This window comes from Coturnix japonica, chromosome 1 (genome assembly GCF_054131305.1).
Source record: "Coturnix japonica strain WE chromosome 1, WE-NBRP24, whole genome shotgun sequence".
Taxonomy (NCBI): Eukaryota; Metazoa; Chordata; class Aves; order Galliformes; family Phasianidae; genus Coturnix; species Coturnix japonica.
In genome coordinates this window covers 3,682,531-3,710,263 of record NC_140663.1, presented here as the reverse complement: position 1 = coordinate 3,710,263, position 27,733 = coordinate 3,682,531, and the positions used below count along the sequence as shown (strand labels likewise).

At 48.1% G+C, this 27,733-nt stretch overlaps 1 protein-coding gene and 1 long non-coding RNA gene across 9 annotated transcripts; one reads left to right on the top strand and one right to left on the bottom strand.

The window, feature by feature from the left end:
- On the bottom strand, positions 1-27,733 carry GATA3 (GATA binding protein 3). Of its 7 annotated transcripts, none has more exons than XM_015867175.3 (6): positions 27,438-27,733; positions 18,243-18,820; positions 15,378-15,914; positions 12,665-12,810; positions 7,684-7,809; positions 1-1,480 (listed from the first exon to the last, which is right to left on the bottom strand). In XM_015867175.3, exons 2-6 carry the CDS (start codon positions 18,481-18,483, stop codon positions 1,196-1,198), a joined length of 1,335 nt encoding a protein of 444 aa, XP_015722661.1. In that variant the 5' UTR covers positions 18,484-18,820; positions 27,438-27,733; the 3' UTR covers positions 1-1,195. The 7 variants fall into 7 exon arrangements, with proteins under 7 accessions (XP_015722661.1, XP_085407158.1, XP_085407392.1 ...); XM_085551032.1 differs by having other exon boundaries at positions 15,378-15,917; positions 27,438-27,630; XM_085551266.1 differs by having other exon boundaries at positions 12,665-12,807; positions 27,438-27,627.
- On the top strand, positions 18,238-20,405 carry LOC107316278 (uncharacterized). Of its 2 annotated transcripts, none has more exons than XR_014947609.1 (3): positions 18,238-18,378; positions 18,800-19,822; positions 20,230-20,405. It is a non-coding gene; the product is annotated as an uncharacterized LOC107316278 (long non-coding RNA). The 2 variants fall into 2 exon arrangements; XR_001556268.2 differs by having other exon boundaries at positions 18,276-18,378; positions 19,695-19,822.

Genomic DNA, 27,733 nt, shown 5'->3' with positions numbered 1-27,733 from the left:
TCAACAGAATTGAATCTAGTTTATTCTCAAAAAAAAAAAAAAAAAAAAAAAAAAGGAGGAAAAAATATGAAAACAAAAACAAAACAAAACAAAAAAAGCAGGTCTTATCACTAGCAGTAAATAAATTTGTACAACCATTCAGTCTGTATAATAGGATGAAATAAATCTACATCTTTTCTTATTTTGGTGCATTGAATTATACATACAAACAACAATTACAGGAACTTGTTCACAATGCATATAGACCTGGAGAATGGCTATCCAAAAACCCCTTGTTGGCAATGTCCGCATGTTAACACTGATTGCCTGACACCATTGGTACTTCCTATGTAAAGGGCCTGTGGCCCAAAATGAATGATCTCCCTACAGGTTTTATTTATTTAGTTATTTAGTTAGTTAGTTAGTTAATGCATCAAAACCGTTCTAGCCAGCCCCCTCCCCTCTCCCAGAAATGAAAAAAAGAAACGAAACGAAACAAAAGAAAATCAAAATAAAATAAAAGGAGAAGACATGACTGGCAGTTGGTCCATTTGTTCATTAAGACCGCGTTTCCTCTTGGTCTGCATTGTTTGTTTTTCTGGTTTTTAAATTGTCCTCCCGTCGTATCTTTATTTTTTTTCTTTTCCTTTTAAAAAAAAAAAAATCTCTCAGAGTCCTTCATGCCTTTTTTCTTCGCAGCTCTCCAGATGCAATAAAGTCTTCCTCAAATGTACAGTATTTCTTACAATATAAGTTATATGCAATGTTCAGCAATTTTTATTTTTACTTTATTTTTTTTTCACAGCACTAGAGATCCTGTCCAATAGGGAATGCGAGTTCTGAATGGCTTATTCACAAATGGTATCCAGATTCAGTGGGTAAGAATACATAGATGCCATAGTGAGTTCCTTTAAAAAGTGGCAAACATCACTTTTTTAAAACTTTTTTTTTCTTTTTTCCTTTTTTTCCTTTTTTTTCCTTTTTTGTGCTTTTTGTAGTTTTTTTTTTTTCTTTTTTATATTATTTTTTTCGCTCTTACGCCTTCAAATAACATCTTTATTTTTATTCTTTTTGTTCCTTTTATTTTTTTTTTTATTTTTCCCCCCCTCCCATTTGATTTGGGACATCAGACCCATAACCACACGCCTGCAAAAATGCAAGTATATAAAGTAAATCTCATTTTGAGACCGTAAGCATTCAGCAGGGTAGTCTCTCACTAACCCATGGCAGTGACCATGCTGGAGGGATGGTGAGGTCCAAAGGAGAGGCTGGATGGAGGATGCATCGGTGTCGGTGTAGTCAGCATGTGGCTGGAGTGACTGAAGGGTGAAATGTGGCTGATAGAGGACATGTGTCTGGAGAGGGCGGCGGGGTTAAAGGAGCTGCTCTTGGGAAAGTCTTCAAGGTTGTCATGGACCTTTTTGCACTTTTTGGATTTGCTAGACATTTTTCGGTTTCTGGTCTGAATTCCTTCTTTCTTCATAGTCAGGGGTCTGTTAATCTAAACAAAAATCAATTATTTTTTTTTGAGCTTCCATCGCTTCTCCCCAGATCGCTGTGGGATTCATGCACCCTATATGCCCAAGTCCAGCTGAACATCCAACAGCCCCCTCCTCTCCCTGCATACTTCACACACCACCAAAATTCAAATCAGGGCCAAACCCACCCCTGGGAACTGCAGAAAATTCCAGGTTGGATTGAAATTTGTAAAGATGAGAAGACAGAAAAGTACGGAGCCTCACAGGAGCAAAGCATACCCGAATAACTTGTAGCTGCTGAAAAATTTCAGCTATCTGCGCATAAGGTAATTGCAGCGTGTTTAGGAATGAGACCAATCATTATCACCTTGAAATATTCCCTGCAGACACCATCTCACCCCCAGGCTCCCTGACTGATCTAAAACCATTAGTGGCAGCAGCTGCTGGGATTTCAGTGCTATTGGGGGTCTCAAACTCTCCCAGGGGCATTAGGGTGCTGCTCAAACTCTTTGGAAGACTGACAGGTATTTGTATTACTCGTACTTTTTAAGAAAAGTTTTTGCAACAGTTGGGAAGCATGCATAAAGACCCTTAAAAATCTGTGCTTGGGCAGTGACATGTGTCTCATAGTGGCTCTTCTGTAGAATCCCACCCAAGGCAGAAGGCACTGAGCACTGCTTCTTGCAATAAGTGTGGGTGCACAGCTGTGCTGATGGAGAAAAGGGATTAAAAATGGATTTGCTATCCACTGAGAACTAGAAGAGCAATGGAAGAAGGTTCCTGCAAGGATCCTGAGCAGATTTCCATTCATAAGATCTTCAACCAGGGAACAAAACACTTCCTTCTTTGAGATCACAGAAGAGTTTAGCTTCTTTCTTATCGGTGCCTTTCCCCACAGTATGAGAACCATTCTGTGAGTTGTCTCCCCAGGGAGGCAGGGATACAATAGCTCCCTGTTATATTCAGGGACAGAGGCATGGGGAGAGGAAAGAGCATCCCAAAGTTCGTCATCTCTCTCTGAATTAGTGACCCCAGGCTCCCCACACCAGCAATGATGAGAAACTTCACCTCACTCTAAAAAATGGGCAATTGAAAGGCTGATTACCTCTGGATAAAGGCAGCCAGTGGGAGCAGCCCAGCTTGCTAGCAGCTGAAGGTAGGCAAGCCCATGTGCAGATCCCCAGCAGCCTTGGGGCAGCAGCAAGCCAAAACCTCAAATGTCATAGGCTTTAAATACAATATCACCCTTCTCCTTGACTTCCTGTCCTCATGGGACATGCACACAAGGGAGGCCCTTTGCTTCAGCCTGTGATGGGAAAACATTGCCTGCCTGTTTTCAGTCACCCAGCAGGGATTTCTTGCCCATGTTCAAAAGGTGAACCCCACTGGGGAGCAATGTGACAACAGATCTGGAGGTCCTGATCTCCAATAAGCCCAGCTCAGATGTGGGGAGACATACACAGATCACTGCCTCCCCAGCTCATAATGATGATCTGCATCACGAAGTCTCAAAGGGCAACCAGACTGGATTTCCAGATGAAGCAGCAAACACAAGCTGAGGACCTGCTGGTGGCAAAACTGCATCAGCCTCATGCTGTGTTGGCTCTTGGAGTATCCTTCAGGACACCGATCACCTCCTTAAAGCAGCATCTTTCATGCTTTGTTCAAATGTGAAGAACAGACCAACACAGACTATAATGTGAGCCTTAAGGATGGAAATAGGAGTTTTGCTCAGGATGCACTGAAACAGTTTGCCCAGAGAGGTGGAGGATTCTCCATCCTTGGTGACATTCAAGGTCAAGCTGTGTGAGGCTTTGAGCAAACAGATCTAGCAGATGTAGCTGTAGGTGCCCTTGCTCATTGCAGAGGAGTTGGAACAGATGACCTTTAAAGGTTCCTTCCAACTCAAACGATTCCATGATTCCATGATAAGCTGTAGCCAGCCCTGCAGCTGGGGTCAAGGTGCCATCCCAACTGATAGCATCGTCCTGCTGTACTTGGCCTCACCCTCTTGCCAGGTATTTGACCCAAACAGATAAGCACTCAGACAAATATCAAGAGGAGGGAGACTAGAACAGCCACAACAGCAAGCCAGAAACATTTCCCACTGACTTCTAAGATTAGACACAGCAAACTTAAAGGGGTCCCTGAAACATCAAAGGCATAAACCCATCTCTATCTCTGGAGGAGAGAAGTGAGAGACCTTGAGGGAAGACCTTCCGCATGAAAATTCATTGTGATAAAAATGACAAACACATGCTAAATTAAAATTAAACCAGCCCAAAGCATGTATATGAAATTCATTAATTTCAGATGGAGCCAATTAATTATGGGCAGGAATTATGTTCTTTGTTGTATCATATGCAAAATATTGACTGCTTTGCTCCTGGTACACTTCATTCTATCTTTGGATATTGTGTCACAAAGGTCTTTTTTGAGGGTTTTTGCCAAAATCAATGATTTCTTACTCATTTATGCGGGTGAAAACCAGCGTGCTGCATACCTCCAGCAAGGTACAAGCACTCCCATCTATCTCTGAAGTGAGCAAAGACTGATCTCACTTTTAAGAAGGAGTGAAAGAGCAAGGACAAGAACCTCACATTCAACAGATCAAATCCAAGGGATAGTCATAGACATGATAGGTCTGATCTTGCTCTGGCTGAAGACAAAGGGATTTTGCCACTGACCTCAATAAGGTCCTGTCACTGAAGCGGATTTATCCTTTAGACATAGTCATTACAATGTTGGGTTAATCTTCCAGACTGGCCGTGTCTTAAAGAACACTCTGGGATGCCACAGGATGAAAGGCATCACATCAGTGTGAAATATTAGGCATTGTTAATACTGGTGTTAATGGAGCCTGCTCTTGTTGAAGTCAATTGGAGAAATGTCGGCAGCTCCACTAAATGTACCCCAAGACTATTATAATCACTGCTTATATCCTACTGACAGATTGTTCACTTCAGCTGTGGGAATCAACAGTAAAACAAACTGATGTAGCTCATTAAAAATAATAATAGTAAAAAGTGTGTTGGTATTATTTACTGCAATCCTTCCTGATGTAGGCTTGAAATGCAGATGTTTTATCTTCAAATCAATCCATTAAAATACCCTAATGATCTGAAGGTCCTAAGAAAACTCAAATCCAAAGAAAAGACAAAAGGAGGAAAGGTAGGGGGAACAGCAGAGACTTTCCTACTGTGTAGCCTAAATCAGAATGAAGGCACCTTCTGAGCAGCCAAAAGACATCTGCAGTCATTGACACATCTGCGCAGACACTGCTACTCAAAAGGGAAATGCAAAGGTGAGCCTGTATACATTTCCAACACATTCCTGATGGAGAACCAACACAGTGACAAATACAAAAAAGGAGCAGTACCACCACCTACACAAATAGGTCTTGCACCTTAAAATACCAAACCAAGTCACCATCAGCCAAGGAAACTTGTCCATGATCAAACAGAAAACTTCATCCCTCCTTTGAGTTGGCTAAAGGCAGTTAGAACAGCTCACCTCCCAGCAGCCAAAAACAGGAGGGAGCTTCACGGTGCTACCACTGCCTTATCACCAGTAACCAAAAAAAAAAGTAATAATAATAAAAAATAAAGTCACTCACAAATAATTTATAATGCAGAGTGTGGTCTTTGCAGCTACACATCCTGTAAACCACTCTGGGCTGCAGAATAATGCCTCAGTACTGTGCCCTTGTAAAGCTTTAAAGACCAGGGTGGTATTTTCAAGGACAATCCGCAGTAATGTTTCTCATTTCTCGCTGCAGTTACAATTAAGCATCATCCAGCAGAGCAAAAATTTAAATAAAAAAGAAAAAAAAAAACAGAAGAAAAATCTACCCACTCATAGCCAGATTTTGGTATCTTTGCCTAGTTCTATCATAGTACTTCAGGGTTTTCATTTAAGCAGGTCCCATCAATGGAGCTGCTCGTAAGGCAAGATAATACTTGACTTTGGTAAGTAGCTGCACTGAGTTTTTCAGAAGCCGACAGTGTTTTTAATGAGTTTGAAAACTGTTCTGCTCAAGGCCTGCCCCACGTCACAAATCTCACTAACATCCCTAAACAATGGATCAAGAGGTCGGTTCAGGCCAACTAGTTTCACAAAGTTAGCGTTAAAAAGCAAAGGAGAGAGGGAGCAGGTGCTCGTTCCTGGAGAGCTCCGGCGTTCAGCTGCCTTAAGGGGAATTCCTGCAGTCTGATAGCTACAATGCAGGTCCACATGAACTTAACATTCTGTCTCCATTTCTAGATATAGGGAGAAACTGTACAGTCTTCAGGGCTACAAATGATCTCATCCAAACACAGACATCTTCACCAGGTCCAACTAATGGTACCTGAGGAGGGACTATTTCTATTCAAGGGCTTTCCTGCAGCACAAAGGGAACAACTCAGGTAGAGGTATCCCTACTGCTTGTGTCTCTGCTACATGATTAAAATCATAGAATGCCTTAAGTTGGAAGACAACTTAAAGGTCATCCAGTTCCAACCCCCTGCCATGGGTTGGCTGCCACCCACCAGATCAGGCTGCCCAGGGCTCCAAGCCAACCTGGCCTTGAACACCTACAACTTCTCTGGGTAACCCAGTGTCTCATCACCATTTGAGCAAAGTCCTAACATCAGTAGCTACACTGGCACAATGACAACAGCACACAAGAATACATTCCTTCACTGAAGCTAGCTGACCTGGTTGCCTTCTTGCCATAGAAATAGCAAGCCGAGTATTTTCTTATGATACTCTGAGTTTTCAGTCCTCATGCCTGGTCCAACCCTTCTGTTTGGGGTGATCACACAAAGAATTTGATGACAACCTCTGTTTGCTACAAAGGACTCAAAGGGTGCTAAGAAACCCACCCGCTAAAGGGTAAACACATTTACTTTTTTTCCAAGAGAGAGATGCCACTCACAGAACAGGTGAAATATTAGCCTGGTTGGGTTTTTGATGTTGCTGTGTGTTGTTTTTTTTTCCTCCTATTTAATCCAAACTTGTTTACTCATCTCAAAAAACCAAAGAGCTTGAAATAACAACGGACTGAGACACCACCAGGTTTGGCTGCCCCATGAAACCCAATCCATCTTTGATGTGTTTGTGTGGGTGGACATCAGGGTAAAACATAGCCTGAGATTTCTAAGTCAAACATCAAGCAAACGACCACTAGGAAAAAAAAAAAAAATTATACAAAAGCACAGAAGTTGCAAGTCTTTTCCTTCTTCTGACATAATAATTATTCTAATGTCACATGTAGAATGAGAGTAACTGGAGTAGCCTTAAGACTCCTTTATTAGCAGTATTATTCGGTGGAAGACTTTTCACATCCCTTTAGCTCTTTCCCTGGAGCACATATCCCTGGTTCCTGCAAGCTGGCTTTGTATGGAGATGTTAGATTAAATCATCCAGCCATTTCATCTCATTACATTTTTCATCCCTTTCCGTGACAGAAGCCTTAAAATTCACATCACAGGTTTAGCACACTCCACAACCCACTAACTAAATCAAGTCCTTTTTTGTTTAGGAATCGCTTGCGTCAAATGGGGCAAACAAGAGACCTAAATAAATCACCTCTGGGGACCGGCAGAGGGACGGGACAAAGATAGCCACAAACCCGGGGAAGATCTAAATAGTTGCTGGCACATTTTGCTTTTTTGGCGGAGTTTGTATTTGCTGGAGGAACCAAGCTGTGCGTAGAAGGGGTATCAGTTTGCAGGATGGCGTGTTGTCTTTTCCAGCACGCTGAGCCCAATCCGCGGTGGATAACATGTCTCTCTGTTGATCCACCCCTCCTTCCTTGGCTCAGGCATGAGAAAGCTCTAACATTACCCACTGACAGTACTGTTTTATACCTTCCCAAGTGAGATCAACTACATTTAAGGGGACACCTGCTCACTGCTTCAAAACTTAAGGTTCCCAAAGGGATCCCCCAAAGAGATAGAGGAAGTCTCAGCACCACTCAAGAATGGATGTTGTAGAGTCATAGAATCGTTTGAGTTGGAAGGGACCTTTCAAGGTCACCTAGTCCAACTCACCTGCAATGAGCAGAGACACCTACAGCAAACCCTGAAGCCAAGGAAGAGCTCGAGCCACATGAGAGTGGAAATCCTCAAACCAAGGAAGACTTTGGACCACCCAAGAATGTAAATCCTCATACTAAGGAAGGCTTTGGGTCACCAGGCATGGAAAGGGAGGCCCCGCTACCGCGCATTACCATCACACTTACATTGTGCAGCTTGTAGTAGAGCCCACAGGCATTACAGACAGGGTCGCCGTTGGCATTTCTCCTCCACAGGGTGGTGGTGGTGGTCTGACAGTTAGCACAGGATGTGCCCGCCCTCCTGGCTGCAGACTGCGGGAACGGGTGGGACGAGAAGAGGGAGAAAAAAAATAATAAGAAAAAAAAGCATTAAAAAGATGCCATCAGCAAAATGGCTGAGAACGAAAACATCAACCACACAAAACTGACGCACAGCAGCAGCGGCCTACAGAAACTGGCTTGTGAGAACAAATAATAATTCCAACAAAAAAAATCCCCGAGGTACTTTAATCCCAAATTATATATGAACTGAATCAGGTGCCAAAGGGCATCCTAAAAGTGAGTGCTAAACCTCTGATAGAACTCATCAAAATTAGCAATGCTGGCACAGCCCATTCCAGAGGGGAAAATATTATTTAAATACCAACATGTCTTTCCATCTTAATTCTCCCAGACCCCCCAGGGGTCTAATTCTGTAGTCAGGGCCTGAACCAGCAATTGCTGGAGTCAATGGCATGAGTCACGATGGCTTCAGCCAGTGCCGGATGAGACCTGCACCACGCTCAGTGGGCAGCTGCTCGCTGGGTCTGACAGCAAACACAGCCCCATCCCATAAGTTCAGCTCTGCTTCAAAGGATACAGGCTCCAGATCGGAAATAACACTGCGGCAAAGAGCGAGAATCCCAACTTTTTAATTACACCCTTCTGCAGCCTCAACCTTCATGTTTATTTAAGGACTGGTAATGAGGTTGAAAGAAGAATTTACCATTTCATAAAAGGGGAGGAACAAAAAAAAAAGAGAAGTATATGTGTCAAGGTGTATAAAGAAGCTTTTTTGTTAGCTGTGATAATGATTTAGGAAAGCCAAATTTAGCTAAGTCGCTTCTCATTCACATGCATGAATTCCTGCTTATCATTTAAAAACTGTAACTCTGGCAAACAAATTGTCCTTCTGCCACTGAAGGAGGAAAAGGAGTTTGAAGACTTTTATATGAATGCGTATGCATGCGTGCGTGCAAGTGCCTACAGCTCCTAAAAAAGACCTTTAGATCCCACTCCTATCTCTTCTTCATCAACATGACACAGTCCCAGAGCTCTGATTTCATCCCGATGCACCGCTTTCAATGGGACTGCTCATGTGCTTAAAGTTAAAACATGTGCTTAAACGATTTGCCAGATCATAGCAATGCTTGGCACCTTGCAGAACTGAGCCTTTAATGCTCTCTTTTGTGCTCTTACTGTTTCAAATTTACCCCTCACCCCACACAGCCGCACACTGTAGCACATCCAACACTAAAAAACAACAACAAAAAAAAAAAAAGAATACCACATCTTTGGAGACTGTACAGCAAACCCAAAATGCAAACATGGACACTGGCACAGCGTTAGCGTTAATACCAACTCTTGTTAGGTCATGTTGCAATTTTAATCATAATTGAATGCGGCGTAGGTGGAGAGAGGACGGGTTGGTTTTGTTTTAGATAGAGTAGGATTTTTTTTTCTTTTTTAATTACAAAAAAAAAAAAAAAAAAAGTCTATCTGGAAAAATAAATCATGCTGTGCCCACAAACATTAAGAAGAATTGCAGAATGCCCAGTCTGACAACAACAAGGGGCTCTTACCAGGCAGCACAGAAAGTGTTCTGCTTGCAACAGAAAACCATCAGAAGTTGAGGCACACCATCACCAAAAGCAGAGCTCATCGGACAAGTTCGCACACAGAATCCTTATCCTGTCCTTCTCTGGACTCTCCCAAGGCCCCTGATTTGGTTCCCATCCAAATCACTGGGTTGATGGACATACCTGCTTGCAGAGCTGCACACCCGCTACAACCCAGGGGCCAAGCATGGGTGGCTCGGAGGCTGGAATGATTCTCTCTGTGGCAGATTTGAATTTATCAGACCCAAAAATCAAGCCTAAGGAAATTTCTGAAAACCAGTGATATTTGACTCAGCCCACACAGGGGAAACATCTCCTTTGAAGACATTTGGGGTTTCGACACTGCGCTCACCATAATTTCTCAGATGGTAAATGTAATGTATGCCTGGTCCCAGCATTGCTACCTTTTCAAGATCTCAAGCAAATTCTCACCAGCTAATTTTAAATGCACCAATAAATCACTAAGTCCATTATCTTCCCTAAAACCTAATCCATCTGCCACATTTTCTCTACAAAACCTTGGCATTGTTATCTAAATATTTTAAGCCCTGCACTCTTTTCGTCCCAGACCGTAGCTTTCACGCTGTACCAACTTAGACCAGAAACAGCAACAGCGGGCAGGAAATAATGAATAATAGCACTATTTTCAAAGCTCCCAGCAATGGGACTGACACTCATCACCAACCCAAGTCATGTCCATGTCAGTAATGGGATGACTACAGTCACACAATCATCTACAGGACCAGAGCTGGTTAAGCAAAGACACAACTTCATGCTGGAAGTGCTGACAGTGATGGAAAGGTGGAACCAAGGAAGGCGCAGAAGGAGGAACTGCATGCTGATAAACATGCTTGATTAAGGGCTGGTTTTGGATCCTACATTTATACAAAGTATCCAAAAAGCTGCAAGGGACAGCCTCCCAAAATCATATTGCATGTGCCAAATCCCTCTAAGAAACTAGCCATCATTCTTCCAAAACCAGTATGGACATAGAAGCAGAGAGCTCTGCATCCATGTGAGCAGTGAAGAAAGCTCAAATGAAGGCTTTGTCTCAGCTAAGGGTCATGAAGGAGCTACTACGGGCTTGGATGGGGGCACTTTCCAAGTGGGCCAACAACTCCAGATCCACAGCTTTTCCCCTAAAACAAAGTAGAGTTATTTGAAACTCCTCAGCCTGCAAAGCTCAGCCCGTCATTCCCCATAAAGTCAGCCCTACAAAGACTCCCATTGAATTTAATGATGCTTGGATTCCCAGCATCTAAGGCTTTATTTGACTTCTCTATCCAGCCCAACGGAGTCCTGTCATTAGCTGCAATGCACTGGGATCAGAGCCTACAAAACCAGCCCAAGGTCACACAGGAAACTTGTGGCATAGCAAGAGGTGCACACCTCGGCTCCCAGCCCGCTCACCTCCCAAAGCCAGGAGGATCATTCAAACCACAGACATGCATGCTTCCACATCCCTGCACAAGGAGATGCAAATGCAGAAGGTCTTGATGCATTCTGATTTTTTTCTTTTTGAAAACAGTAGCAAGAAAAATGGAGGTAAATGGTGTTAAAAACATTTTCCTTTCTCAGACAGTGACTTTATATATATATAATTTTTTTTTTAAAGGAGAATAAAAAAATCTGAAGTCCTCATTTTGCAAAAGCTGCATGCAAAGAACAAGAACTTTTTGTAACTCAGACTTCAGCTAAAATACCCAAGATAAGAATGATTACAGGACACCAGGTCTTTCTTTACATTTTTCATTCTTTTTTTTTCTTCTTTTTATCCCCCCCAGGAGTGACCTTTCACAATGTATTTATTTATATACTCCATTTTACATGTGCCGAGCTCGGGGTAACTCAGGACATTCTTTCGTGGTTCCATCAGACACTCTGTGAAAGCTCTACCCCTTTCCAGCCGCTTTCCTATCCTGCCTCCCCCTCTGCTTGTTTGGATACGCTCAAGCTCCTGTGTGTTTGGGCTGGGGAAACAGAGCTGTTGTTTATGAGTTATCTCCAGGGCTCAGATATCCGGCAGCTTTTTCCTAGGAAGTTGACTTTACACATAAAGAGAGAACGAGGAAAAAAAAAAAAAAAAAAGAAAGAAAGAAAGAAAAAGAAAAAAACGAGGTGTGTGTGCTTAAGACAGAAGGGCCAGCAGGAAGGAGGAGAAGAGAACAAGAGAGCTGCCCAAAAAAAATTACGAATCTCAACGCGCGCTTCCCTCCCTAGAAAGCCTTTCCTTTTTCCTAACGAGGCTGTGAAAGACGAGCCTGAGCCAAAGGAGACCAACATTTTCTTATAAGGGAAAAGCACTGAAAGTCAGTCCCCAAGCACTCATGGCAGAGCTCCACACCAGCACTGTCCCATTCAGTCCATCAGCCCCAAAATGCCACGGGGAAGCACGAGTCACTTTTCCTCCACCTTCCATTTTTAATCCTAATGCGACCAAACGTGCCTCAGTTCAAAACATTCAATAACTTCCCAAGCACAGAACATATTTTTTCCCCACTTGATATATTTTTCCCCCTGTGGTTTGCCTGATTATTTGCCAAATAGACTTCAACGCATTTATTAGCCATGCCCACAGCTTCCAGACCTTTTTGTGGCTTCCAGGGAAATTCATAAATAGATCACTAGGGATGCTATAATGTATTGCCTGTATATATTATGGTCATGAGGCCCGAAACTATTATTTCACTATTATTCCAAACAGCTACCCATGCAATTCACTTTCCTCCAGCTTGTGTTGTTGTGGGTGCACACTCAGTTTTGCACCCTCACACACTTTGCCATGCCCTACATTGAGTTAGCAATGAGGTGGCAGTGGCAGCGCTCAGGAACAAATGACCCAGCTCAGTTCCCTCCCATAACACCACTGGCCAACAGGAATGGAAAGCACACAGAAAAAAAGAATTTAGGAGCCCAGGAGAAGTTCCATTCTCCTGTTATCTCTTTGGTCAATGGGAAATGTCTTTGGAAAGAGCTATCACCCTTGGGTCACCATCCACGTGCGCTGTGCAGAGGCTGCCACCCTTTTGCAACCTGGGAGAAAACTCAGTCCTGTCTTACAGAAACCCCTAGATCTTGATATATATATATTTTAATAAAACTGCTTCATGTTTGCAATAGGAGCAGACAACTGAGGCCCACAGCATGTGGGTTCATCTCTCTGAGCATCCTCCATCCCAGTCCTCAGACACAGTGTGACCACATTTTGGGGCTCTCCACCCCAAGCTGCAAACAAGAAACAAAAGTGGCAGGAGAAAGTAAATTATATACAATAAAATAAAACCACTCACCAGCCTTCTCTTGGGTTTGATCAGGGGTCGGTTCTGCCCGTTCATTTTGTGATAGAGTCCACAGGCGTTACACAAGTAGTGCCCGGTGCCGTCTCTTCTCCACAGAGGGGTTGAGGTAGCCCCACAGTTTACACACTCCCTGCCTTCTGGAAACAAGAGAGCATATAGTTCACTTAGGGAAAACAGTGGTGAAAGAGGATGAAGAAAACTCCCCCTTGCCCCAGAATAACTCCAAAAAGCACTATCTGTCCTCTCTGAGCTCAGGATGCCCAAGAACGCGAGGCCGTGGTTAAGAGATAGAGGTAAGGGACTGTCAGTCCTGATGGGGTCTGATCTTGCCCCAACACCCCAACACCCCATGTGTCCCCTGTGTCCTGAAGGAAGAGGGAGGTGGTGGTGACAGTCCCCACCCAAACCCCTGGGCAGCTCAGGCGCTCCCTGGAGCACAGGTCCCTCTTGGAGGGAGAAAGATGAGCAGCTGGTGGGTCTCTATCTCTCCTGGAGTTAGGAAAAAAAAAAAGGGGGGGGGAGCCTTTGACCCTCCTGAGATGGATGGATTCCAAATTTAAGGCCATGAACCCCTTCCTAATGCATATGGGAACCCTGGATTCACTCCTTCAGCATCACCCTGGCTCCCAGTGGGGTACATAAGCCAACAGTGCTCTTCCTGTGGTCTCAGATCAAACCAAACCAAGTACCCCCAAAACAATCATGGCCCAAGCACCAGAACACCTCTCCAGCCCAGTCAATCCACAGTCACTGGGCCAATACCCACTACTGATTTGTTTGCAATTAACCTTTCACTGCTCAGCCATTGGAGCTGCACAAATCCTTCTGTCTTCCTCACTATACAAACAGCCCATGCCCAGCATTTGGGACCCTGAACAGCTTATAGTCTGTTCCATCTTCTCCTCCTTTTCAGCACCCGTCTGTCTCAGTTATGAGGGGACTTCCCCAGCCCGTTTGCTCCCAGGATTTAGGGCACCCAGTACCTCCCAGCTACTGTCAGAGTGTTGGGTGGTTTCATGTTGTTACTTTATTTCTTGCACCTAAAGGCACTCCCAGCTCATCTGAGAGCTGCAGAAACACTCAGCTGGCCAGAGCAGAACTAACCCAGCTCAGCGGTGGGTTCGAGCAAGAGGCACCCGCGCCCTAACCACAAACAGCAGCCGTTTTTCCAGAGCCTTTGTGCTAGACCTCCCTCCCCAGCTCCAAAAAAATAATCGTAATAATGAAATGTTAATTTGTATCCTTCTCCCTCTTTCCGTCCTTCGCAAACACCCCCTCCCTTCTTTTCACTCGGACCCATCCCCCTTTGTCTGAGAGCTTCCCAGCTTGCTAAAATCGACTTTAAAAAAAGAATAAGAAAAAAAAAAAAAATAGGTGTTGCTCTTGGGGTTGGTTTATCGCAAACCGCAGATGTCTTTCTAGAAGGTAAAGTAACAGAAAGTGGCAAAAGGAAAACAAGAGGGAGAAAGAAGAAGGGTGCAAAACGGTTTGAAAATCCCGCGCAGCCGCTGCCCCGCTGTTCGGGGTGAGGATAAAGCGGAGCCGCAGCGGTCGGGTCGGGTCGGGACCGCTCCCGTAGCACCCGGGTGGGTTCACTCCGCTCTGGTTAAACGGGGCGGCCGCTCTGAGGCCGTTTGTGTCTCTGTCCCTCTCTTTTGTTTCACTCCATCTCTCTCTCTCTCCTGCTTTCATGTACAAAACACACAGGTCTGGGTTTTTTTGTCACTCTAACCGCATCCGGACTCTATTAAAGTTCCTGGCGCTGGATAAACAATGCAACTGTCGCGTGCAGCAGTCTGAAAATAATTGGATTAGCTCAAACATATCAGCTAAATAGAGACAGTCCCTGCTCAGACAGACAGAGTAAATGTCACCCTGGAAAAACCCTGAAAACTGATCTCATTCATGCCAGGCAACCCTGCAGCAGCCTCCACGGAAAGAAAAAAAAAAAAAAAAAAAAAAAAGAAAAGAAAAAAAGAAAGAAAGAAAAAAAAAAAGAGGGAAAAGAGTTTTGACTAATCGCCCTTTCTTCTGCTCACACAGCAGCACCCTTTGGTGCACCTAAAATCTCGACCATCCGGCACAGCCTCCGGAGTCGCTCGGTGTGCGCAGTGCGCCGGGACCCCCCTTGGTGCCTTCCCCGGGGTTTGGGGTACGGTCCGGGGGCGGACACGGATGGGGCTGGGGGGTGAGCTCAGGGTAATTCTCTCCCCCCCTTGTCCCCCCCCGTTTCCCAGCCTCCCGGCGCCGTATGGGAAGAGGCCCTGGGCTGAACCGCGCTGGGAAGAGCGGGGCGGAGGGCAGGCGGGGGAAGTTGGCCGGGATTTAAGTACCATTATTAAAATACGGAGAGATACACTAATGCTGCGGTTCCCTCGGTTTCGCTTCCTCATTAAACGCCCGCAGCTGAGCACAGCAGAGGCGTTAGGGATCGCCCCCGGGGCTGGAGCCCGGCGGGAGGGAAAGGTTCGGGCACAAGGCTCGGGCACAAGGCTCGGGCACAAGGTTCGGGCACAAGGTTCGGGCACAGAGGGAGGTTCTTAGCCCTGGGTTAGCATCCCAGGACGGTTCACCTATGGGAAACATTCAATGTTTTTCCTCTCGTTTCCTCGGGAATCAGCCCCCGGGTACACAACCCACGCTCCATCCCATCTATTCCTCTCCCTTCCCCAGCAAACTGGGACAAAGCAGCCAAAAACCCTACCTGTGCTCGACCGCGCTTTTGGTCGTGATTTGCACCCGAACCCGGTAGGCGATCCTCCTAAGAGGCTGCTGGGGGGGAAAAGTCCAGAGCTATATTCGGGGACATAAGGTGGGTAAGTAGTGATGGGATGATGAGCGGAGGAGGTGGCTCCTCCTAACGAGGCCATGCTGCTCCGAGAGTGAGACGACTCCAGCTTCATGGTGTCAGCCAGGGACACCTGATATTTGATGCATTCCTTCTCATCCTGCCGGGTGGAGCCGGTGGAGCCAGGAGTGGAGATGGACGGATCCGGAGACACATCTTTAGGAGGGGTCGGTGGGAAGGTGAAAAGGTGCGGGCTGGAGTGACCGGCGGATAAAGTGGAGGAAGAAGCAGGCGGGTAAACGGAGAGCGGTCCCGGCGAGCTGTGATGGATGGAGGTCTTGGAAAAGGGGCTGAGGTTCCAAGGGGAAGCGCTATGGTGGCTGCTCAGCGCTTTGCTCCCGTCCAGCCACGGCAGCGAGCCATGCAACAGAGGGGGCCGGCACACCTGGCTGCCTGCTCGGAGAAAGCACAGCGAAAAAAAGCCGGTTACATTCCCTCTGCCTTCCCTACGACCCGCCGGGGGGTGCGGGCTGTGTTCCCGCTCCTTCCTCAAACGCTTAGCTGAACTCTGTGAGAGGGGAGCAGAGGAGAAACCCACCTGATGCGAACCCCTCGGTGTTATCCCTTTTAAAATGAAACCCTAAAAGCCGAGATCCTGCAGGAGTGGGACCCCTCAAGCGGGGATGTGCTGGGACACAGAGCCCCTCTGCCCTCTCCCACCCAGACAACCCCAGGTGGATTTGGAAGCCAAGATCCTGTGTGAAATCACCCAGCCCTCGCTGCAGAAACCATTTCTCTGAGCTGAGAAATAATTTGTCAGGCGCTTTCTGAAAGTAGCCATGGGCTACAAACTCTGGGTATATTGTGACCAAACGAAGAGAACCAGAAGATGCCCAAAACTGTGATTATAACTCTCTAACCTTCCCTACCGAGCTGATGAACTTTGCAAACTGTTGCAGTTTGTGCTTCTTTCCCCCCCTATCCTTGAGGCTGCACAAAAATGTTAGACAGCTTTTGGTGGCAGTATGGCATGCAGAGAGAGTAGCAACCTGGAAAGAACTCTCTCCATCCCCTTCTCATCGCTGCAAACTCTTCACTGTGTGTTAAAATACAGACCTGGGCTTTGAGGGGGAAAGAAAACCACTGGGTTTATGCAACCGAGCCTTTCTTGCCTTTTGTCATAAAGGTTCTTGAGGGATCGTAACTCATCTTTTAGCCCTTTCTAAAATAAACATCCAGATAATCAAATCTACCCAAATCCACAGCAACTTCAGCAAATCTCTAGAAGCTGAAAAACACAGTTATTCACTTGGCAGAGAGCAAGTTTGTGCCTACTATACAGCCCTGAAGCAAACTGACATCCAGAGAGCCTGAATCTCTCCAGCTATCATGGTACAGCGTGCTAAATATATGGCAGGAGAGATGCAAACACGAATCTGTAGAGCCACAGACAGCAAAAGAGCGAGTGCAGTGTGGACACACATGTCTATATGTGATCTCATGTGTGTCTTAGAAAATCTACAGGCTGGTTTTCAGTGTACCAGACATTCGTGAACAATACTGAAAGTAACTGCTCGAAAGGAAGGGAAGGTGGGTTATACGAATAGAAAGGGTCAAGATTCATTATCTTCTCCAGGAAGTAGCATAGTAAATAATATTCAGGCTAGATCAGAGAGACCGCAGTTCCACTTTCTGCTGGTATATTGGGAAAAAAAATGTAAAGAGCCGAAAAGAAAGAAAGGACAAAGGCTGCTGATCCTTAGAAATAATTGTTTTAAAGGGACTAATGGCAGAACAAAGCAGTTACTGAGCGGACCTAATGCAGACTCGCACTCAACAAGTAGCTGAGGGCTGGGAGCAGCCCTGGGCTCAGCTCGGCTCCGCTGCCACTCTCATCCCATCTTCTTTTCTCCTTGATTTTGGGGTGAGCCTCGGGCTTTTTAGATTCCAGCACTTCAGAGAGGTCACTCTCCGGCTGCAGAGCTCAGCGGCTGCTTGTCTCCCAGCTTTATTATTATTATTTCCTAACTTTTAACCATTGAGGCAACTCCAGCCACACACCCTGGGTCGCTCCGTTTCTTCTCTAAAAAGATGGCACCAAAACATCCATTCCTCCGCAGCCCCAGGCCCCATCATCCACAGGTATTTCACCTCCTTCTCTAAAAGCATTGACCCAGGAGCAACATTCACGTCGTGGATCACCACTTTCCTGCTCTACTGGCTGATTTGGGGTCTTCCTTCTCTTTCTTGTTTTAGCACACGCCATGATGAGGCCCTGGGTGAAACTTTCAAATTGAGCCTAACAAGCTCCTGAAGTGCGAATGAAATATCCCAAGCGTGAGGACTGCGGGGTCATTCTCCCACTCCTGCCCTACAGCTTTACTTCTCAAGAGCAGCGGATGGTGCAAAAGCTAAACACCATGCGAAAACGCCGTTAAGCTAATTAGAAAGGAAAATAGCTAAGCGAAAGAGAAAGGGGGAAAAAAGGTAGATGAAAGAGAAAGAGGAAGACATAGGGAAAGAGAGGAGGGAAAGAAGGGAAATAGAGGACGGAAAGAAGGGAAAGAGATTAAAAACAGAAGAAAAAAAGAAAAAGACAAAAGAAAGCAAAACAATGGAAAGACAGAAAGAAAAAGACAGAAAAGAAAACGAAAAGTAGCCAGGATTCAGCCGTATTTCTAAAAGCCGGCCCCAAACCCCCCCCGTGACGTCGTTTCCCGGCCCCGCAGGATCTCTGCCGGGGGCTGCCCGGCAGCACCGGGGCTCGGGTCGGACACTCACCGTGATGGGCCGTGGGGTACCGCTGCACGGTGGCTCGCACGGAGTTGCCGTAATACGGAGGCACGGGGTTGCCTTGTCCGTCGATATTAAAAAGTACATCCACTTCCTCGGCGAGAGGATACTGCGTGGGGTCCATGTAGGTATGGCCAAGAGTGGGGTGGTGGGAGTCCGGATGCTGCCCATTGAGCACGGCCGGGTGGTGGTGGCTCACCCACCGCGGTTGGTCCGTGGAGACCTCCATCTTCCGCGCTCGCTGCTCTTCCTCCTCCTCCTCCTCAGCGAGGCGAGGGGGGACGGCTGTGCAGAGTCGGGGTGGGGAAAGAGCTTCGGCGAGGTTGGGGTTGGGTTGGTTTGTAATCGGAGGGAGGGGGGGGGGGGGGGGTGGTGAGAAATGATCGGTTCCAAAAATTAAAAAAGAAAAATAATAATAAAAAAAATAACAATAAAAAAGAAGGGGAATATAGTAAAGGGGGAAAAAGGGGGGAAACAAAATCAGGGGGGAAAAAAAAAATCTCTACGAAGTGAGATCCCCTCTGTATCTTCCGCTCTTTTTGCAGATGTTTCGCTTCTTTGATCACCTGTAACGAGAAAGAGGAAAAGGGGAAGGAGCAGAGAGAGAGAGAGAGAGGGGCAGAGAGAAACGTGCTTGAGAAGTTCTGAACTTTAGCACCTGACTTTTTAGGCAGGAGCAAACCCATCCCATCCCTGAGCCAGCCCTGGGAAGCGCCGCTCTGCCCTGGACCCACCTCTCTCCCCAGCGCCTCTTTCTCTTTCGCTCCCTCCCCGCCCGGCTCTCAGCGAAGCCCGTGCAGCCTCAGCTCCGACTCTCGCGTCGCTTTTTCTCCTCCTTTCCCACCCCCATCCACCCGTTTTTTTACTTTTCTTCTTTCATTTTCCCTCTTTCCCTTCCTCACCCCCTCCCAATCCCTTTTTATTTTGCTTTAGTCGCCTCGTTTGTTTGTTTATTTATTTGCTCAATTTGCACCTGAGCAGCTCCGGTGCCTTAAGCCCGGTGAGAACTTGTGCCATTCGCAGCGCCGCAGCCTACGGCCGCTCTGATTGCTCATTAATTATTATGCAACCGGGAAAGAAAAAAAAAAAAAAAAAAAGGAGGAAGAGAGTGAAAAGAGAGGAAAGGAAAAAAAAGCAAAGAGGAGGGGGGAAAGCGATAGAGAAGAAGGTGGGGGTGCGAGGGCAAAAGGAGAAGGAAACGGGAGGAGAAAAAGAAACAAGTTGCAAAAGAAATTCCGCACAAACCTTGGTTTGGAGGAGCAGTGCGTGACCCAGGAGGGATGAAGCTGAAAAGTGCTTGATCGGATCGGATTGTGCTCGCTCGCTCTCCCTATTTTTTTCCCCCTTTTTTTTCTTTTTTTTTTTTTTTCGCTTTCCTCTCCCTCTATTTTCTTTCTTTTTTTTTTTTTTTTTTTTTTTTTTTTTTTTTTTTTTTTACAGGGAAGGCATTCTTTCTGAAAGGAGCAGGATGGCGCCAGCCGGCTCAGTGCTTACAGACAGCTGTGGCGAGACGCAACTTAAGGAGGTTCCAGTGTCATAAGCACGGGGGAGGCGGAGCCTGGCCCAGGGTGAGGAGGGGACCGCCAGGGACCGGCCCGGGGCGCACCGTGCGCCTCCGCTCTGCCCCCGCTGCGCATCCGCGCAACTCCGCGGTGGGCGACGCAACTTCCAAAACTTTATGAGTTTTTTTTTTCCTCTTTTATTCTTATTTTTTATTGCATTTCCCCCCATTGGCTATTTGTAGTCTATTTAGTCCCTCCCTTTTTAATTTCCCCCCTTTTCTTTATTCTTTCTTCATGTTTTAGTCTTTATTTATTCACTTTCTATTTACTTTCTCTTCTCATTTATTTATTTCCTTTTTGCTCATTTTTTCTCCTCTTTTTTTTTTTTCATTTATATATATATATATATATATATTTCCCCCTCTTTCCTATTTCTATTCTTATTTTCAAAAGAAAATAACTTTTCCCACCAGCCACGATACTCTGGGAGCTGAGGGCAGCGCTGAGTGCCGCTCCGCTGCAGTGGGGTCGTTCCTCCCGCCTCCCCCCTACCCATCCCAATGGATGCGGAGCTTCAGGAGGGGCCGTAGCCCCGGCAGGTGCAACATCACCGGGAAATAAAGCCGCATCTCCCCGTGTTTAGAACCTCTCCGACTCAGAAAAGATTCTTCATTAAGGACTTGAGCGTCGCGTTGGGAGATAACACAATTTGGGGACGCTCAGTGTTGATTTGTTAGTTTTGGAGGGTCTTTTGTTTTTGCTTTTTTTTTTTTTTTTCTCCCTTTCAAGATTCCAGAGGAGATCTCGGTCTTACCGGAGATCTGTTACAGACAGGCAAGTTGTGCCCGGCAATGGGAAGGTCCCGGCGGACGGACCCCGCTGCCCCCAGGGCTCCGCGCCCCGCGGCGCCTCCCACCGCCCAGCGGGGGCCGCCGCCGCCGTTCTATCAGCCAATGGAGGGAAAGCAGGAACTGGGGAGCCGGCAGCGAGTTTCTCTTATTGGTTGCCCTCCCGCTCCCCGTCGGCCCGGCCGGGCCGCTGCCTTGAGCCAGGGCATCCCCTAGCGGCCCCGACGTAGCGCCGGCACGGCATCAGGCGTGGGGTAGGGGAAGGGACGGAGCGGGGATAGAGCGGGGGGTCTGAGGTGGATGTGGGGGGAGACGAGGAAGGGGGGAGGGAGGAGAGAGACTGTTGGAAGGGTTGGGGGGGGGGAGTGAGAAGGTAGGGGGCGAGGGGAGGAAGAGAGGAGAGAAAGAGGAAAGAAGGGGAAAAAAGAAAATGGAAAGGAAAAGGAAAGAAGGGAAATGGGAGGGAAAGGGGAGTGAGAGGGAGAAGAAAAGGGAAGAAAAAGGAAAAGAGGGGGAAAAAAGGAAAAAGGAAAGAAAGGGAAAGGATAAGGAAGGGGAAGGAGAATAAAAACGAGGGGGAAGAAAGGGAAAGGAGAGGAAAAGAGGAGAAAAAGAAAAGGAAAAAGAAATGAAAAGGAAAGGGAAGAGAAAAGAAAGAAAGGAAAAATATTTAGGAAAATAAAGAAAGAATGAAAGAAATAGATGAAGTGACTTACAGGGCCGCTCTGTGCGCGCTGTCTCCCCGCGCAGCAGCACGCCAGACTCTACCCGGCTGCCGGAGGAAGCGCCTCTCAGCCCTTTCATACAGGGGGGGCTCATTAAAAGCCGCGGTTCCGCAGCGCCTCCCGCGCACCCCCCCGCTCCGCGCTTTGCGCCGACGGAAATCGCTGCCCGCTCCCCGACCGGCGTAGCCTGTAGCAGATGCGCCGGGTCCTTGCGCCGATTTTCAAACGCGTTTTTTACACCCTCACTGAGTGAGGAGCTGAGTCGACCCACTCAACTTTAGAGATGGTACACAGAAATATCGTTTTTCTTGATTAGGGCGGCAAAAATCTTATTTACGGTATATATTACTATAATTCGGGGCAGAAACAAATGCTTGGAAAAGGAACCAAGAGCGCAGCTCAGACACGGGAAAAGATACCCCGTGGGGATAAGCGGGGAGAGGGCATCTGGGGGATGTTTTATATCAACTGGACGGGGGATGAACACCCCGGGCTGCGAGGACAAATCCCTTTGCAGCCCGGCCGAGCAGACACCGCCGTGACCGAGCGGGGGGAGCCGGACAGCGTTCCCAGCAGCCCATTAGGACGGCAGGAGAGGAGCATTAGAGTAGCGAGGGTGAAGGGGGGGAGAGAGGAACACCTTACTTGCTAATCATCTGTTAACACAAACTTTCCGCCTTCCCATCTCTAAATGTGTTTTATGGACGTGGAAGTGCTCCCTTTTTTATCCCTGCTCCCTACGATTTCTCTGACCCTAAGCTATCCCCGTGGATGAGATTTGCTCTCCAGCACTTTGAAAAAGTCACTTTAAACAAATCCCTTTTAAAACACTGAACGGAGAATGTTTTAGTGCCGAGCTCGGGGCAGGTGAGTTGGAACACCCCCCTCACGCACACACACACACACCTCACCCCTCCCCTGTTCTGCTGCCGTTGTTACAGCTCTGGGACCTACAGCGGTGGGAGCACAGGGGAGGGGAAATTCCCTCTCGAGGTCACAAAATTGCTGAAGAATAGAGAAAACGCGCCTCTGCCCCTATCCAGGGGTAGGGGAAGGACTGCGAAGTCGCCATCCTTCAGCTATTCAGAGGACGACGAATGCTTAAGGCAAAATAGAACGAGCAAAAAGCAACGGAGGAAAAAAAATGGAATATTTTAAAATAGGATATAATTAAATGCAATTCAATCAAATAGCAATTAAATATTTATTTAAAAAGAAGGGAGGGGGGAGGGGAGGGAAAGTCCACCACTCGATGCGGTCAGTGGTGGGGAAAAGAAGGGAGCGGTGCTGAGGGCCCCGACGGGACGGACGAACGGGGGGGTGGTACACCAAGAGCCTACGCATCGACACAGCCCCGATTTGGGGTGGACACCAACTTTAAATCAACTTTTCTCCATCTGCCCCTGTGTTTCTACTCCGAGTTTTTTTTTCTATACCTTTCTTAGCCGGGAGAGAGCAGTGGTGGGGAGGGCAAAAACAGCCCACCTTCAAAAATAAAGAATGAGAGCAAATTCATATTTCCCTCCCCCCCCTCGACCCCCCAACCCCCTGCCCTCCCTCCCCTCCTCTCCCCCCCCCCCCAGACCCCTGTCGGGCTAATTCGCGATCCCCAGGGCTGATGGAAGCAGCGCTGGCCTTGACCGTCCTTTTCCCAGGCTGTGGCTGCAGATCCATCACCTCTCAAACCCCCCCTCCTCCTCCTGCAGCCCCCAGCAGGGTTTCCAGTGACAGCCCGGCGCTAATAGGAGCCCATTGTTGGAGCAATTAGCCCCACGATCGCCACCAGCCGCCAGATAAAGGCGCGGGGGTTAATTCTGCAGCGGGGGGGGGGGGGGGGGGGGGCAGTGGGGAGGTAGGGGAGGGGGGGAGCTGCTGGCAGCATCTTTTCAACTGGAGAGACGGAGGAGGGATGGGGGGAATGGGGCGAGTCCTGGAGCTGAGAGGTCAGAATGGGTTTGGTGGAAGCGTCTGAAAGTCCCCAAATGAGAAAAGAAGAAAAAGAAGAAAAATTCAGAGACACGGGGAGACCCACTTTAACCTCTTCCCTGCAAGTGACCATCCAAAAGGCGTAATCAATCCCTCCATCTCTCCTTGGGGATCACCCCAAGCCCTACTGGTACAGTAGATATCGGGGTTGCGTTCTGGTTCTGGTGAGCCCATTGCCCACCATTGGCACCACCGTGGGTTCCACTGCCTCTGCTCAGGGCGGGGACAGGCAAAAAGCCCCCTCCTCCACCCCAACTCCCCCCGTCCCGAGCCCCCAGCCCCCTTTTAGACGACAATTGACTGAAAGCGGATTAAGTTACGTTCGCCGGGCTGGGGTTTTTACAGGGTACCAGAATAGTACAGGTAAAGCTGTACAAACAGCCGGGAGCTACGAATCGGAGGGTTACGGAGAGGACACGGCCCAGGGCAGAACTCCCAAAGATTTTTTGCCCGCTGTATAACAACTTGTGCTCTACCGAAGGCAAAAAGGGGACGGGGGAGGGAGCAGCGCTGCCCCCCCATGTGCGCACCGACCCCTCCCGCGGTGCGGAGGGAACGCTGCGGTCTCCGGTGCGATAATCCCGGGTTGGACAAAGAAGGGGAGAGAAAGGGATATGTCTCTTTTTCTCCCTTCTTATTTGATGATGATGATGATGATTCCTTTTCACGAATCTCTTCCCCCAATCCTTCCCAACTTCTTCACTCTCACTACGGGGGAAACCGAGGCGCAAGTCAGCAGAATGAATAAATAAAGCAGTAGTAATGATATTAGCAATAATAGAATGTCAGAGAACGGCGTTTCCACCTCCTTCCATTCAGCGCACCCCATTCCATGTCAGCCCATCCCTCCGCACTGAACCCAGCCCCGGGGGGTGGCTGCTCTGTCTCACTTCTGTTTAAAAATCGCGTTTATCTCCCTGTTTCCGTTCCCTTCTAATAATTCATTTATCTCCCTTTCGAGAAGATCGTGAGGGAAAGCACAAACACACGCGCACACACAAAGCAGCGCCGGGCAATGCAAATACAGCGTGAGCACAAATCAGCGCCTGGTGACACCGGGTGCGAATTTTTAATCCCTTCGTGCAACATTCAACCTCCTACACACATATAAGCCTTTTTTTTCAGGAAAAAAAAAGGGGGGGGGAAGAGAAAAGAAATTGCTATTGGGGGGGGGGGGGGGGTGGAAGGGGAAAAACCGTGCTCTGCCAAAGAACAGAAATTCGAAGAATTAGAAGTGGGGAGGAGAGAGAGAGAGTGGGACTTTTCTTTCGCCTCCTCCCCCCCCCCCCCACCCCCCTCTCTTCCCCTTCTTCGTATCTTTGAAGCTGAGAGGAGGGCGACTGCCCCGGGACACTGCAGGAGTTTAGGAAGAAAAAAAAAAAAGAGAGAGATATGCTGAGAAAGATCAAAACCGGCTCCGCAAGTCCCAGCGGCGACCTCTACCCCCCCCACCACCACCACCCCCCCTTCCCAACACATTCCCCAAAGTACGCGGCACTACGGCGGAGCCGGGCGGGGGGTGCGGGGTGTCCGCGTTCCCCCCCGGTTGGATGGGACCTAACGCCGCTCCCTTCTTTCCTTCCTCCTCTGTTCCTTTTTCCCGTAGCGCAGCCCCGGTTTCACACTCGGTAAGTCTATTTTCTCCCTTTTATTTCTCCCCCGTTCTGTCCTTTCTCGGAGGGCGGTGGTTAACAAGGTGTTCTCCTTCTTATTTTTTTCTTCCCCCCACTCCTTTCCTTCTTTCTTTCTCCCTCTCCAAGCTCCGCGGAGAGTATCCGCACTGCGCAGACCCGCTCTCGGCCGCGGGCAGCGCTGCCACCCGCCCCGCTCTTCGGCTTCTGGCCGAGAAAAACACGAAAGATGGAGAAAGGAGGGGGGGGAGAATAATAGGGTTAATTAAAAATCCCACCCCTCCCGCAAAAAAGAAGATATATGTATATCCGGTGAGTTTAAGGAAATACGTGTTAACAACCGAAAAATAATAATAATAGTAATAATAATAATAAAGGAGTAAATTTATTATTTCCCTACAATGGAGGTTTTAAAACAAATTATATCCCTAAGATTATCATCGGCCCATTCAGTACCGAGAGCTGGAGGAAGCCGGGTTGGATGCATCACCGCACCGCCCGGTTCAGGCATTGGGAATGGACTTTCTCGGCTCTGCTTTATCACCCAGGACCGTTCTGAGCGATAGGGTTGTGTGGATAGAAGCAAAGGCAATGCATCCCTCGGGCTGCTTGTGGGAGCTTTAAGCACGAAGAGCACGATTTTCCTCGCTCTTCCTAGAAACGGTGAAGCTGCCGTTGGGTTTAATGATTTTTTTTTTCTTGAAAATAATAATTAAAAAATAAAATAAAATGGAGGGCTTAAGGATAAAGCAGAGCTCAGAAAACGCCCGACGTGAGAAGCGACAGCTCAATTCCCAGCTGCTCCTTCCCGAAGAGCGGGGCCGTATCCCGACCTCCCCACACACACACACACACTTCCCCCCCTTGGTTTCAGCCCCAGCGATTCGGTCCGGGAGGGTCAGAGCTGCCGTGGGCTCCGAGATGTCCCCGCACCCCAAAACCAACCTCGCACCTTCACGGACCCCCCCGTGTAACATCGGCACTCTCCGTTCTGTGAATGAGAGCTTCGCTTTTACTGCCCCAAGCTCCCAAATTCAGATGTTGGGAGGGCAAAATCTGCTTCGATTTGCAAATTTGCCACATTATTATGACTTTTATTTTTCCCTGAAAAGGCGATTTGGTCCCCAATCCCCCGAGATACAGTCTCCCAAAGGTGTCCCCTCACCCTGTCCCCCATCCACCCTCGGCCTTTTTTCCCTTTGAAATAACCCCCACCCCCCCCTCCCCACCTCCACCACCTCCTTTGCTCCGTTATAAATAAACGTAAAAATAAAATAACATCCCCGAGGAGATGGAAGAGCTTCGCCCCAGCCTGGAGCAAAGCCCCGCAGGATGCTCTGCCCTCTCCTCACCCCCATCCTTGCTCTCCTCTCCCTCGGTCCTCGGGACCCTCAGTGCCCCCCCCACCCCCCTCCCCGTCCGTGCCCCGGTGTCCGGGGAGCTCCACACCTGCGGCCCATAAATAACTGGGCAAACCAGCAGGGTCAGCAGTTATTAATTACCCGCTTGCACTAAAATCCGTCACCCAGAGCTCGCCGCACGTGAAGGTGACAGGAACTGAGATATGTACACATATATTTTTTTGGCTCCCTTTCTCTTTTGAAGGCTCTCAATGACACCTGACGCATTTTTTTGCTCAAGACGAGTATTTACCCGGGGCGAAAAATGGGGGAGGGAAGAGCGAAGGTGAGGGGTGAGGGAGCGGAGCAGTGATTTGGGTGTACGAGGCGTAAAAATAGGGCTATAAACGGGGAGGCGGGGGAGCTCGCCCTAATTACATCCTATTAGACGCATATGTTTCTTAGGTATTCTATCATATATTTTTTCCACATACTTGTATATAGCATTAAATATACTGCGTGTGTACTGTATGAACGTACAGTTTATATGATGTACTCCGTGCATGGATCGACACAGGGGCACATCGGTGAATACTGCGAGTGGGAACACAGCCGAAATGCTCTGTCTGCACACACAGCGCTACACGGCAATATCGGTTAGGCATATGCGTGTCTGCGTATATACCGATACATATGCACATACATACGAATCCAGGCCCCGTACGCATCTCTTTCCATCCCGAGATGGATATTTCGCAGTCAGAGCCTTGTCCCATTCAACCCGCATGATCCCATCCTCGCTCCTTCGCCCCTAAACCCATCAGCAAAGGAGGAAAGCAGCTCCTTCCCACCCTCTCCCCACATTTCGGGGATACATTTCCCCAAGGTCACGCGAAAAGCCGGCTCCTCCGACCCAAAATAAGCAGTAAGTGTTTGGATGGGGAGGGGGAGGCTGGGGGGGAGGTTGAGTTTGAGTCCACTGCTGTCCTTTGAGCCGAATACCCTCCACGTGGAAGAAGGAGTAAAAGGTGGAGGTGAGGATCCGAGGGTCTGGGGCGGTTGGGGAGAATGGGGGGGGTGGGGGAGTATTAGACGGGAGAAGGAATGAGAGAAGAAAGTGATGGAGGGGGACAAAAGGATCGTTCACTGACCTGGGGAGATGCTTTTTGTGGTGTCCCGCTCCGCTGGAGCTCTCAGCGCAGGAGTGCGGGCGGAGCGGGGCGGCTGCTGGCATGTCGCGAGCTGCCACCCAGGGGGAAAACCTGGGGGAGCCGCATCCTCCGAACGCCCACCGCCACCCTGCCCTCCCCCTCCTCCTCCTCCTCCTCCTCCTCCTCCTCCTTCGGGCTGGGCTGAAGATCAGAGCTCTTCCGGGTTGGGAAAGGGCAGAGAAAGAGGGAGAGAAAGATGATGGGCTATTTCTCTACACACCCATCCCAATAATCGC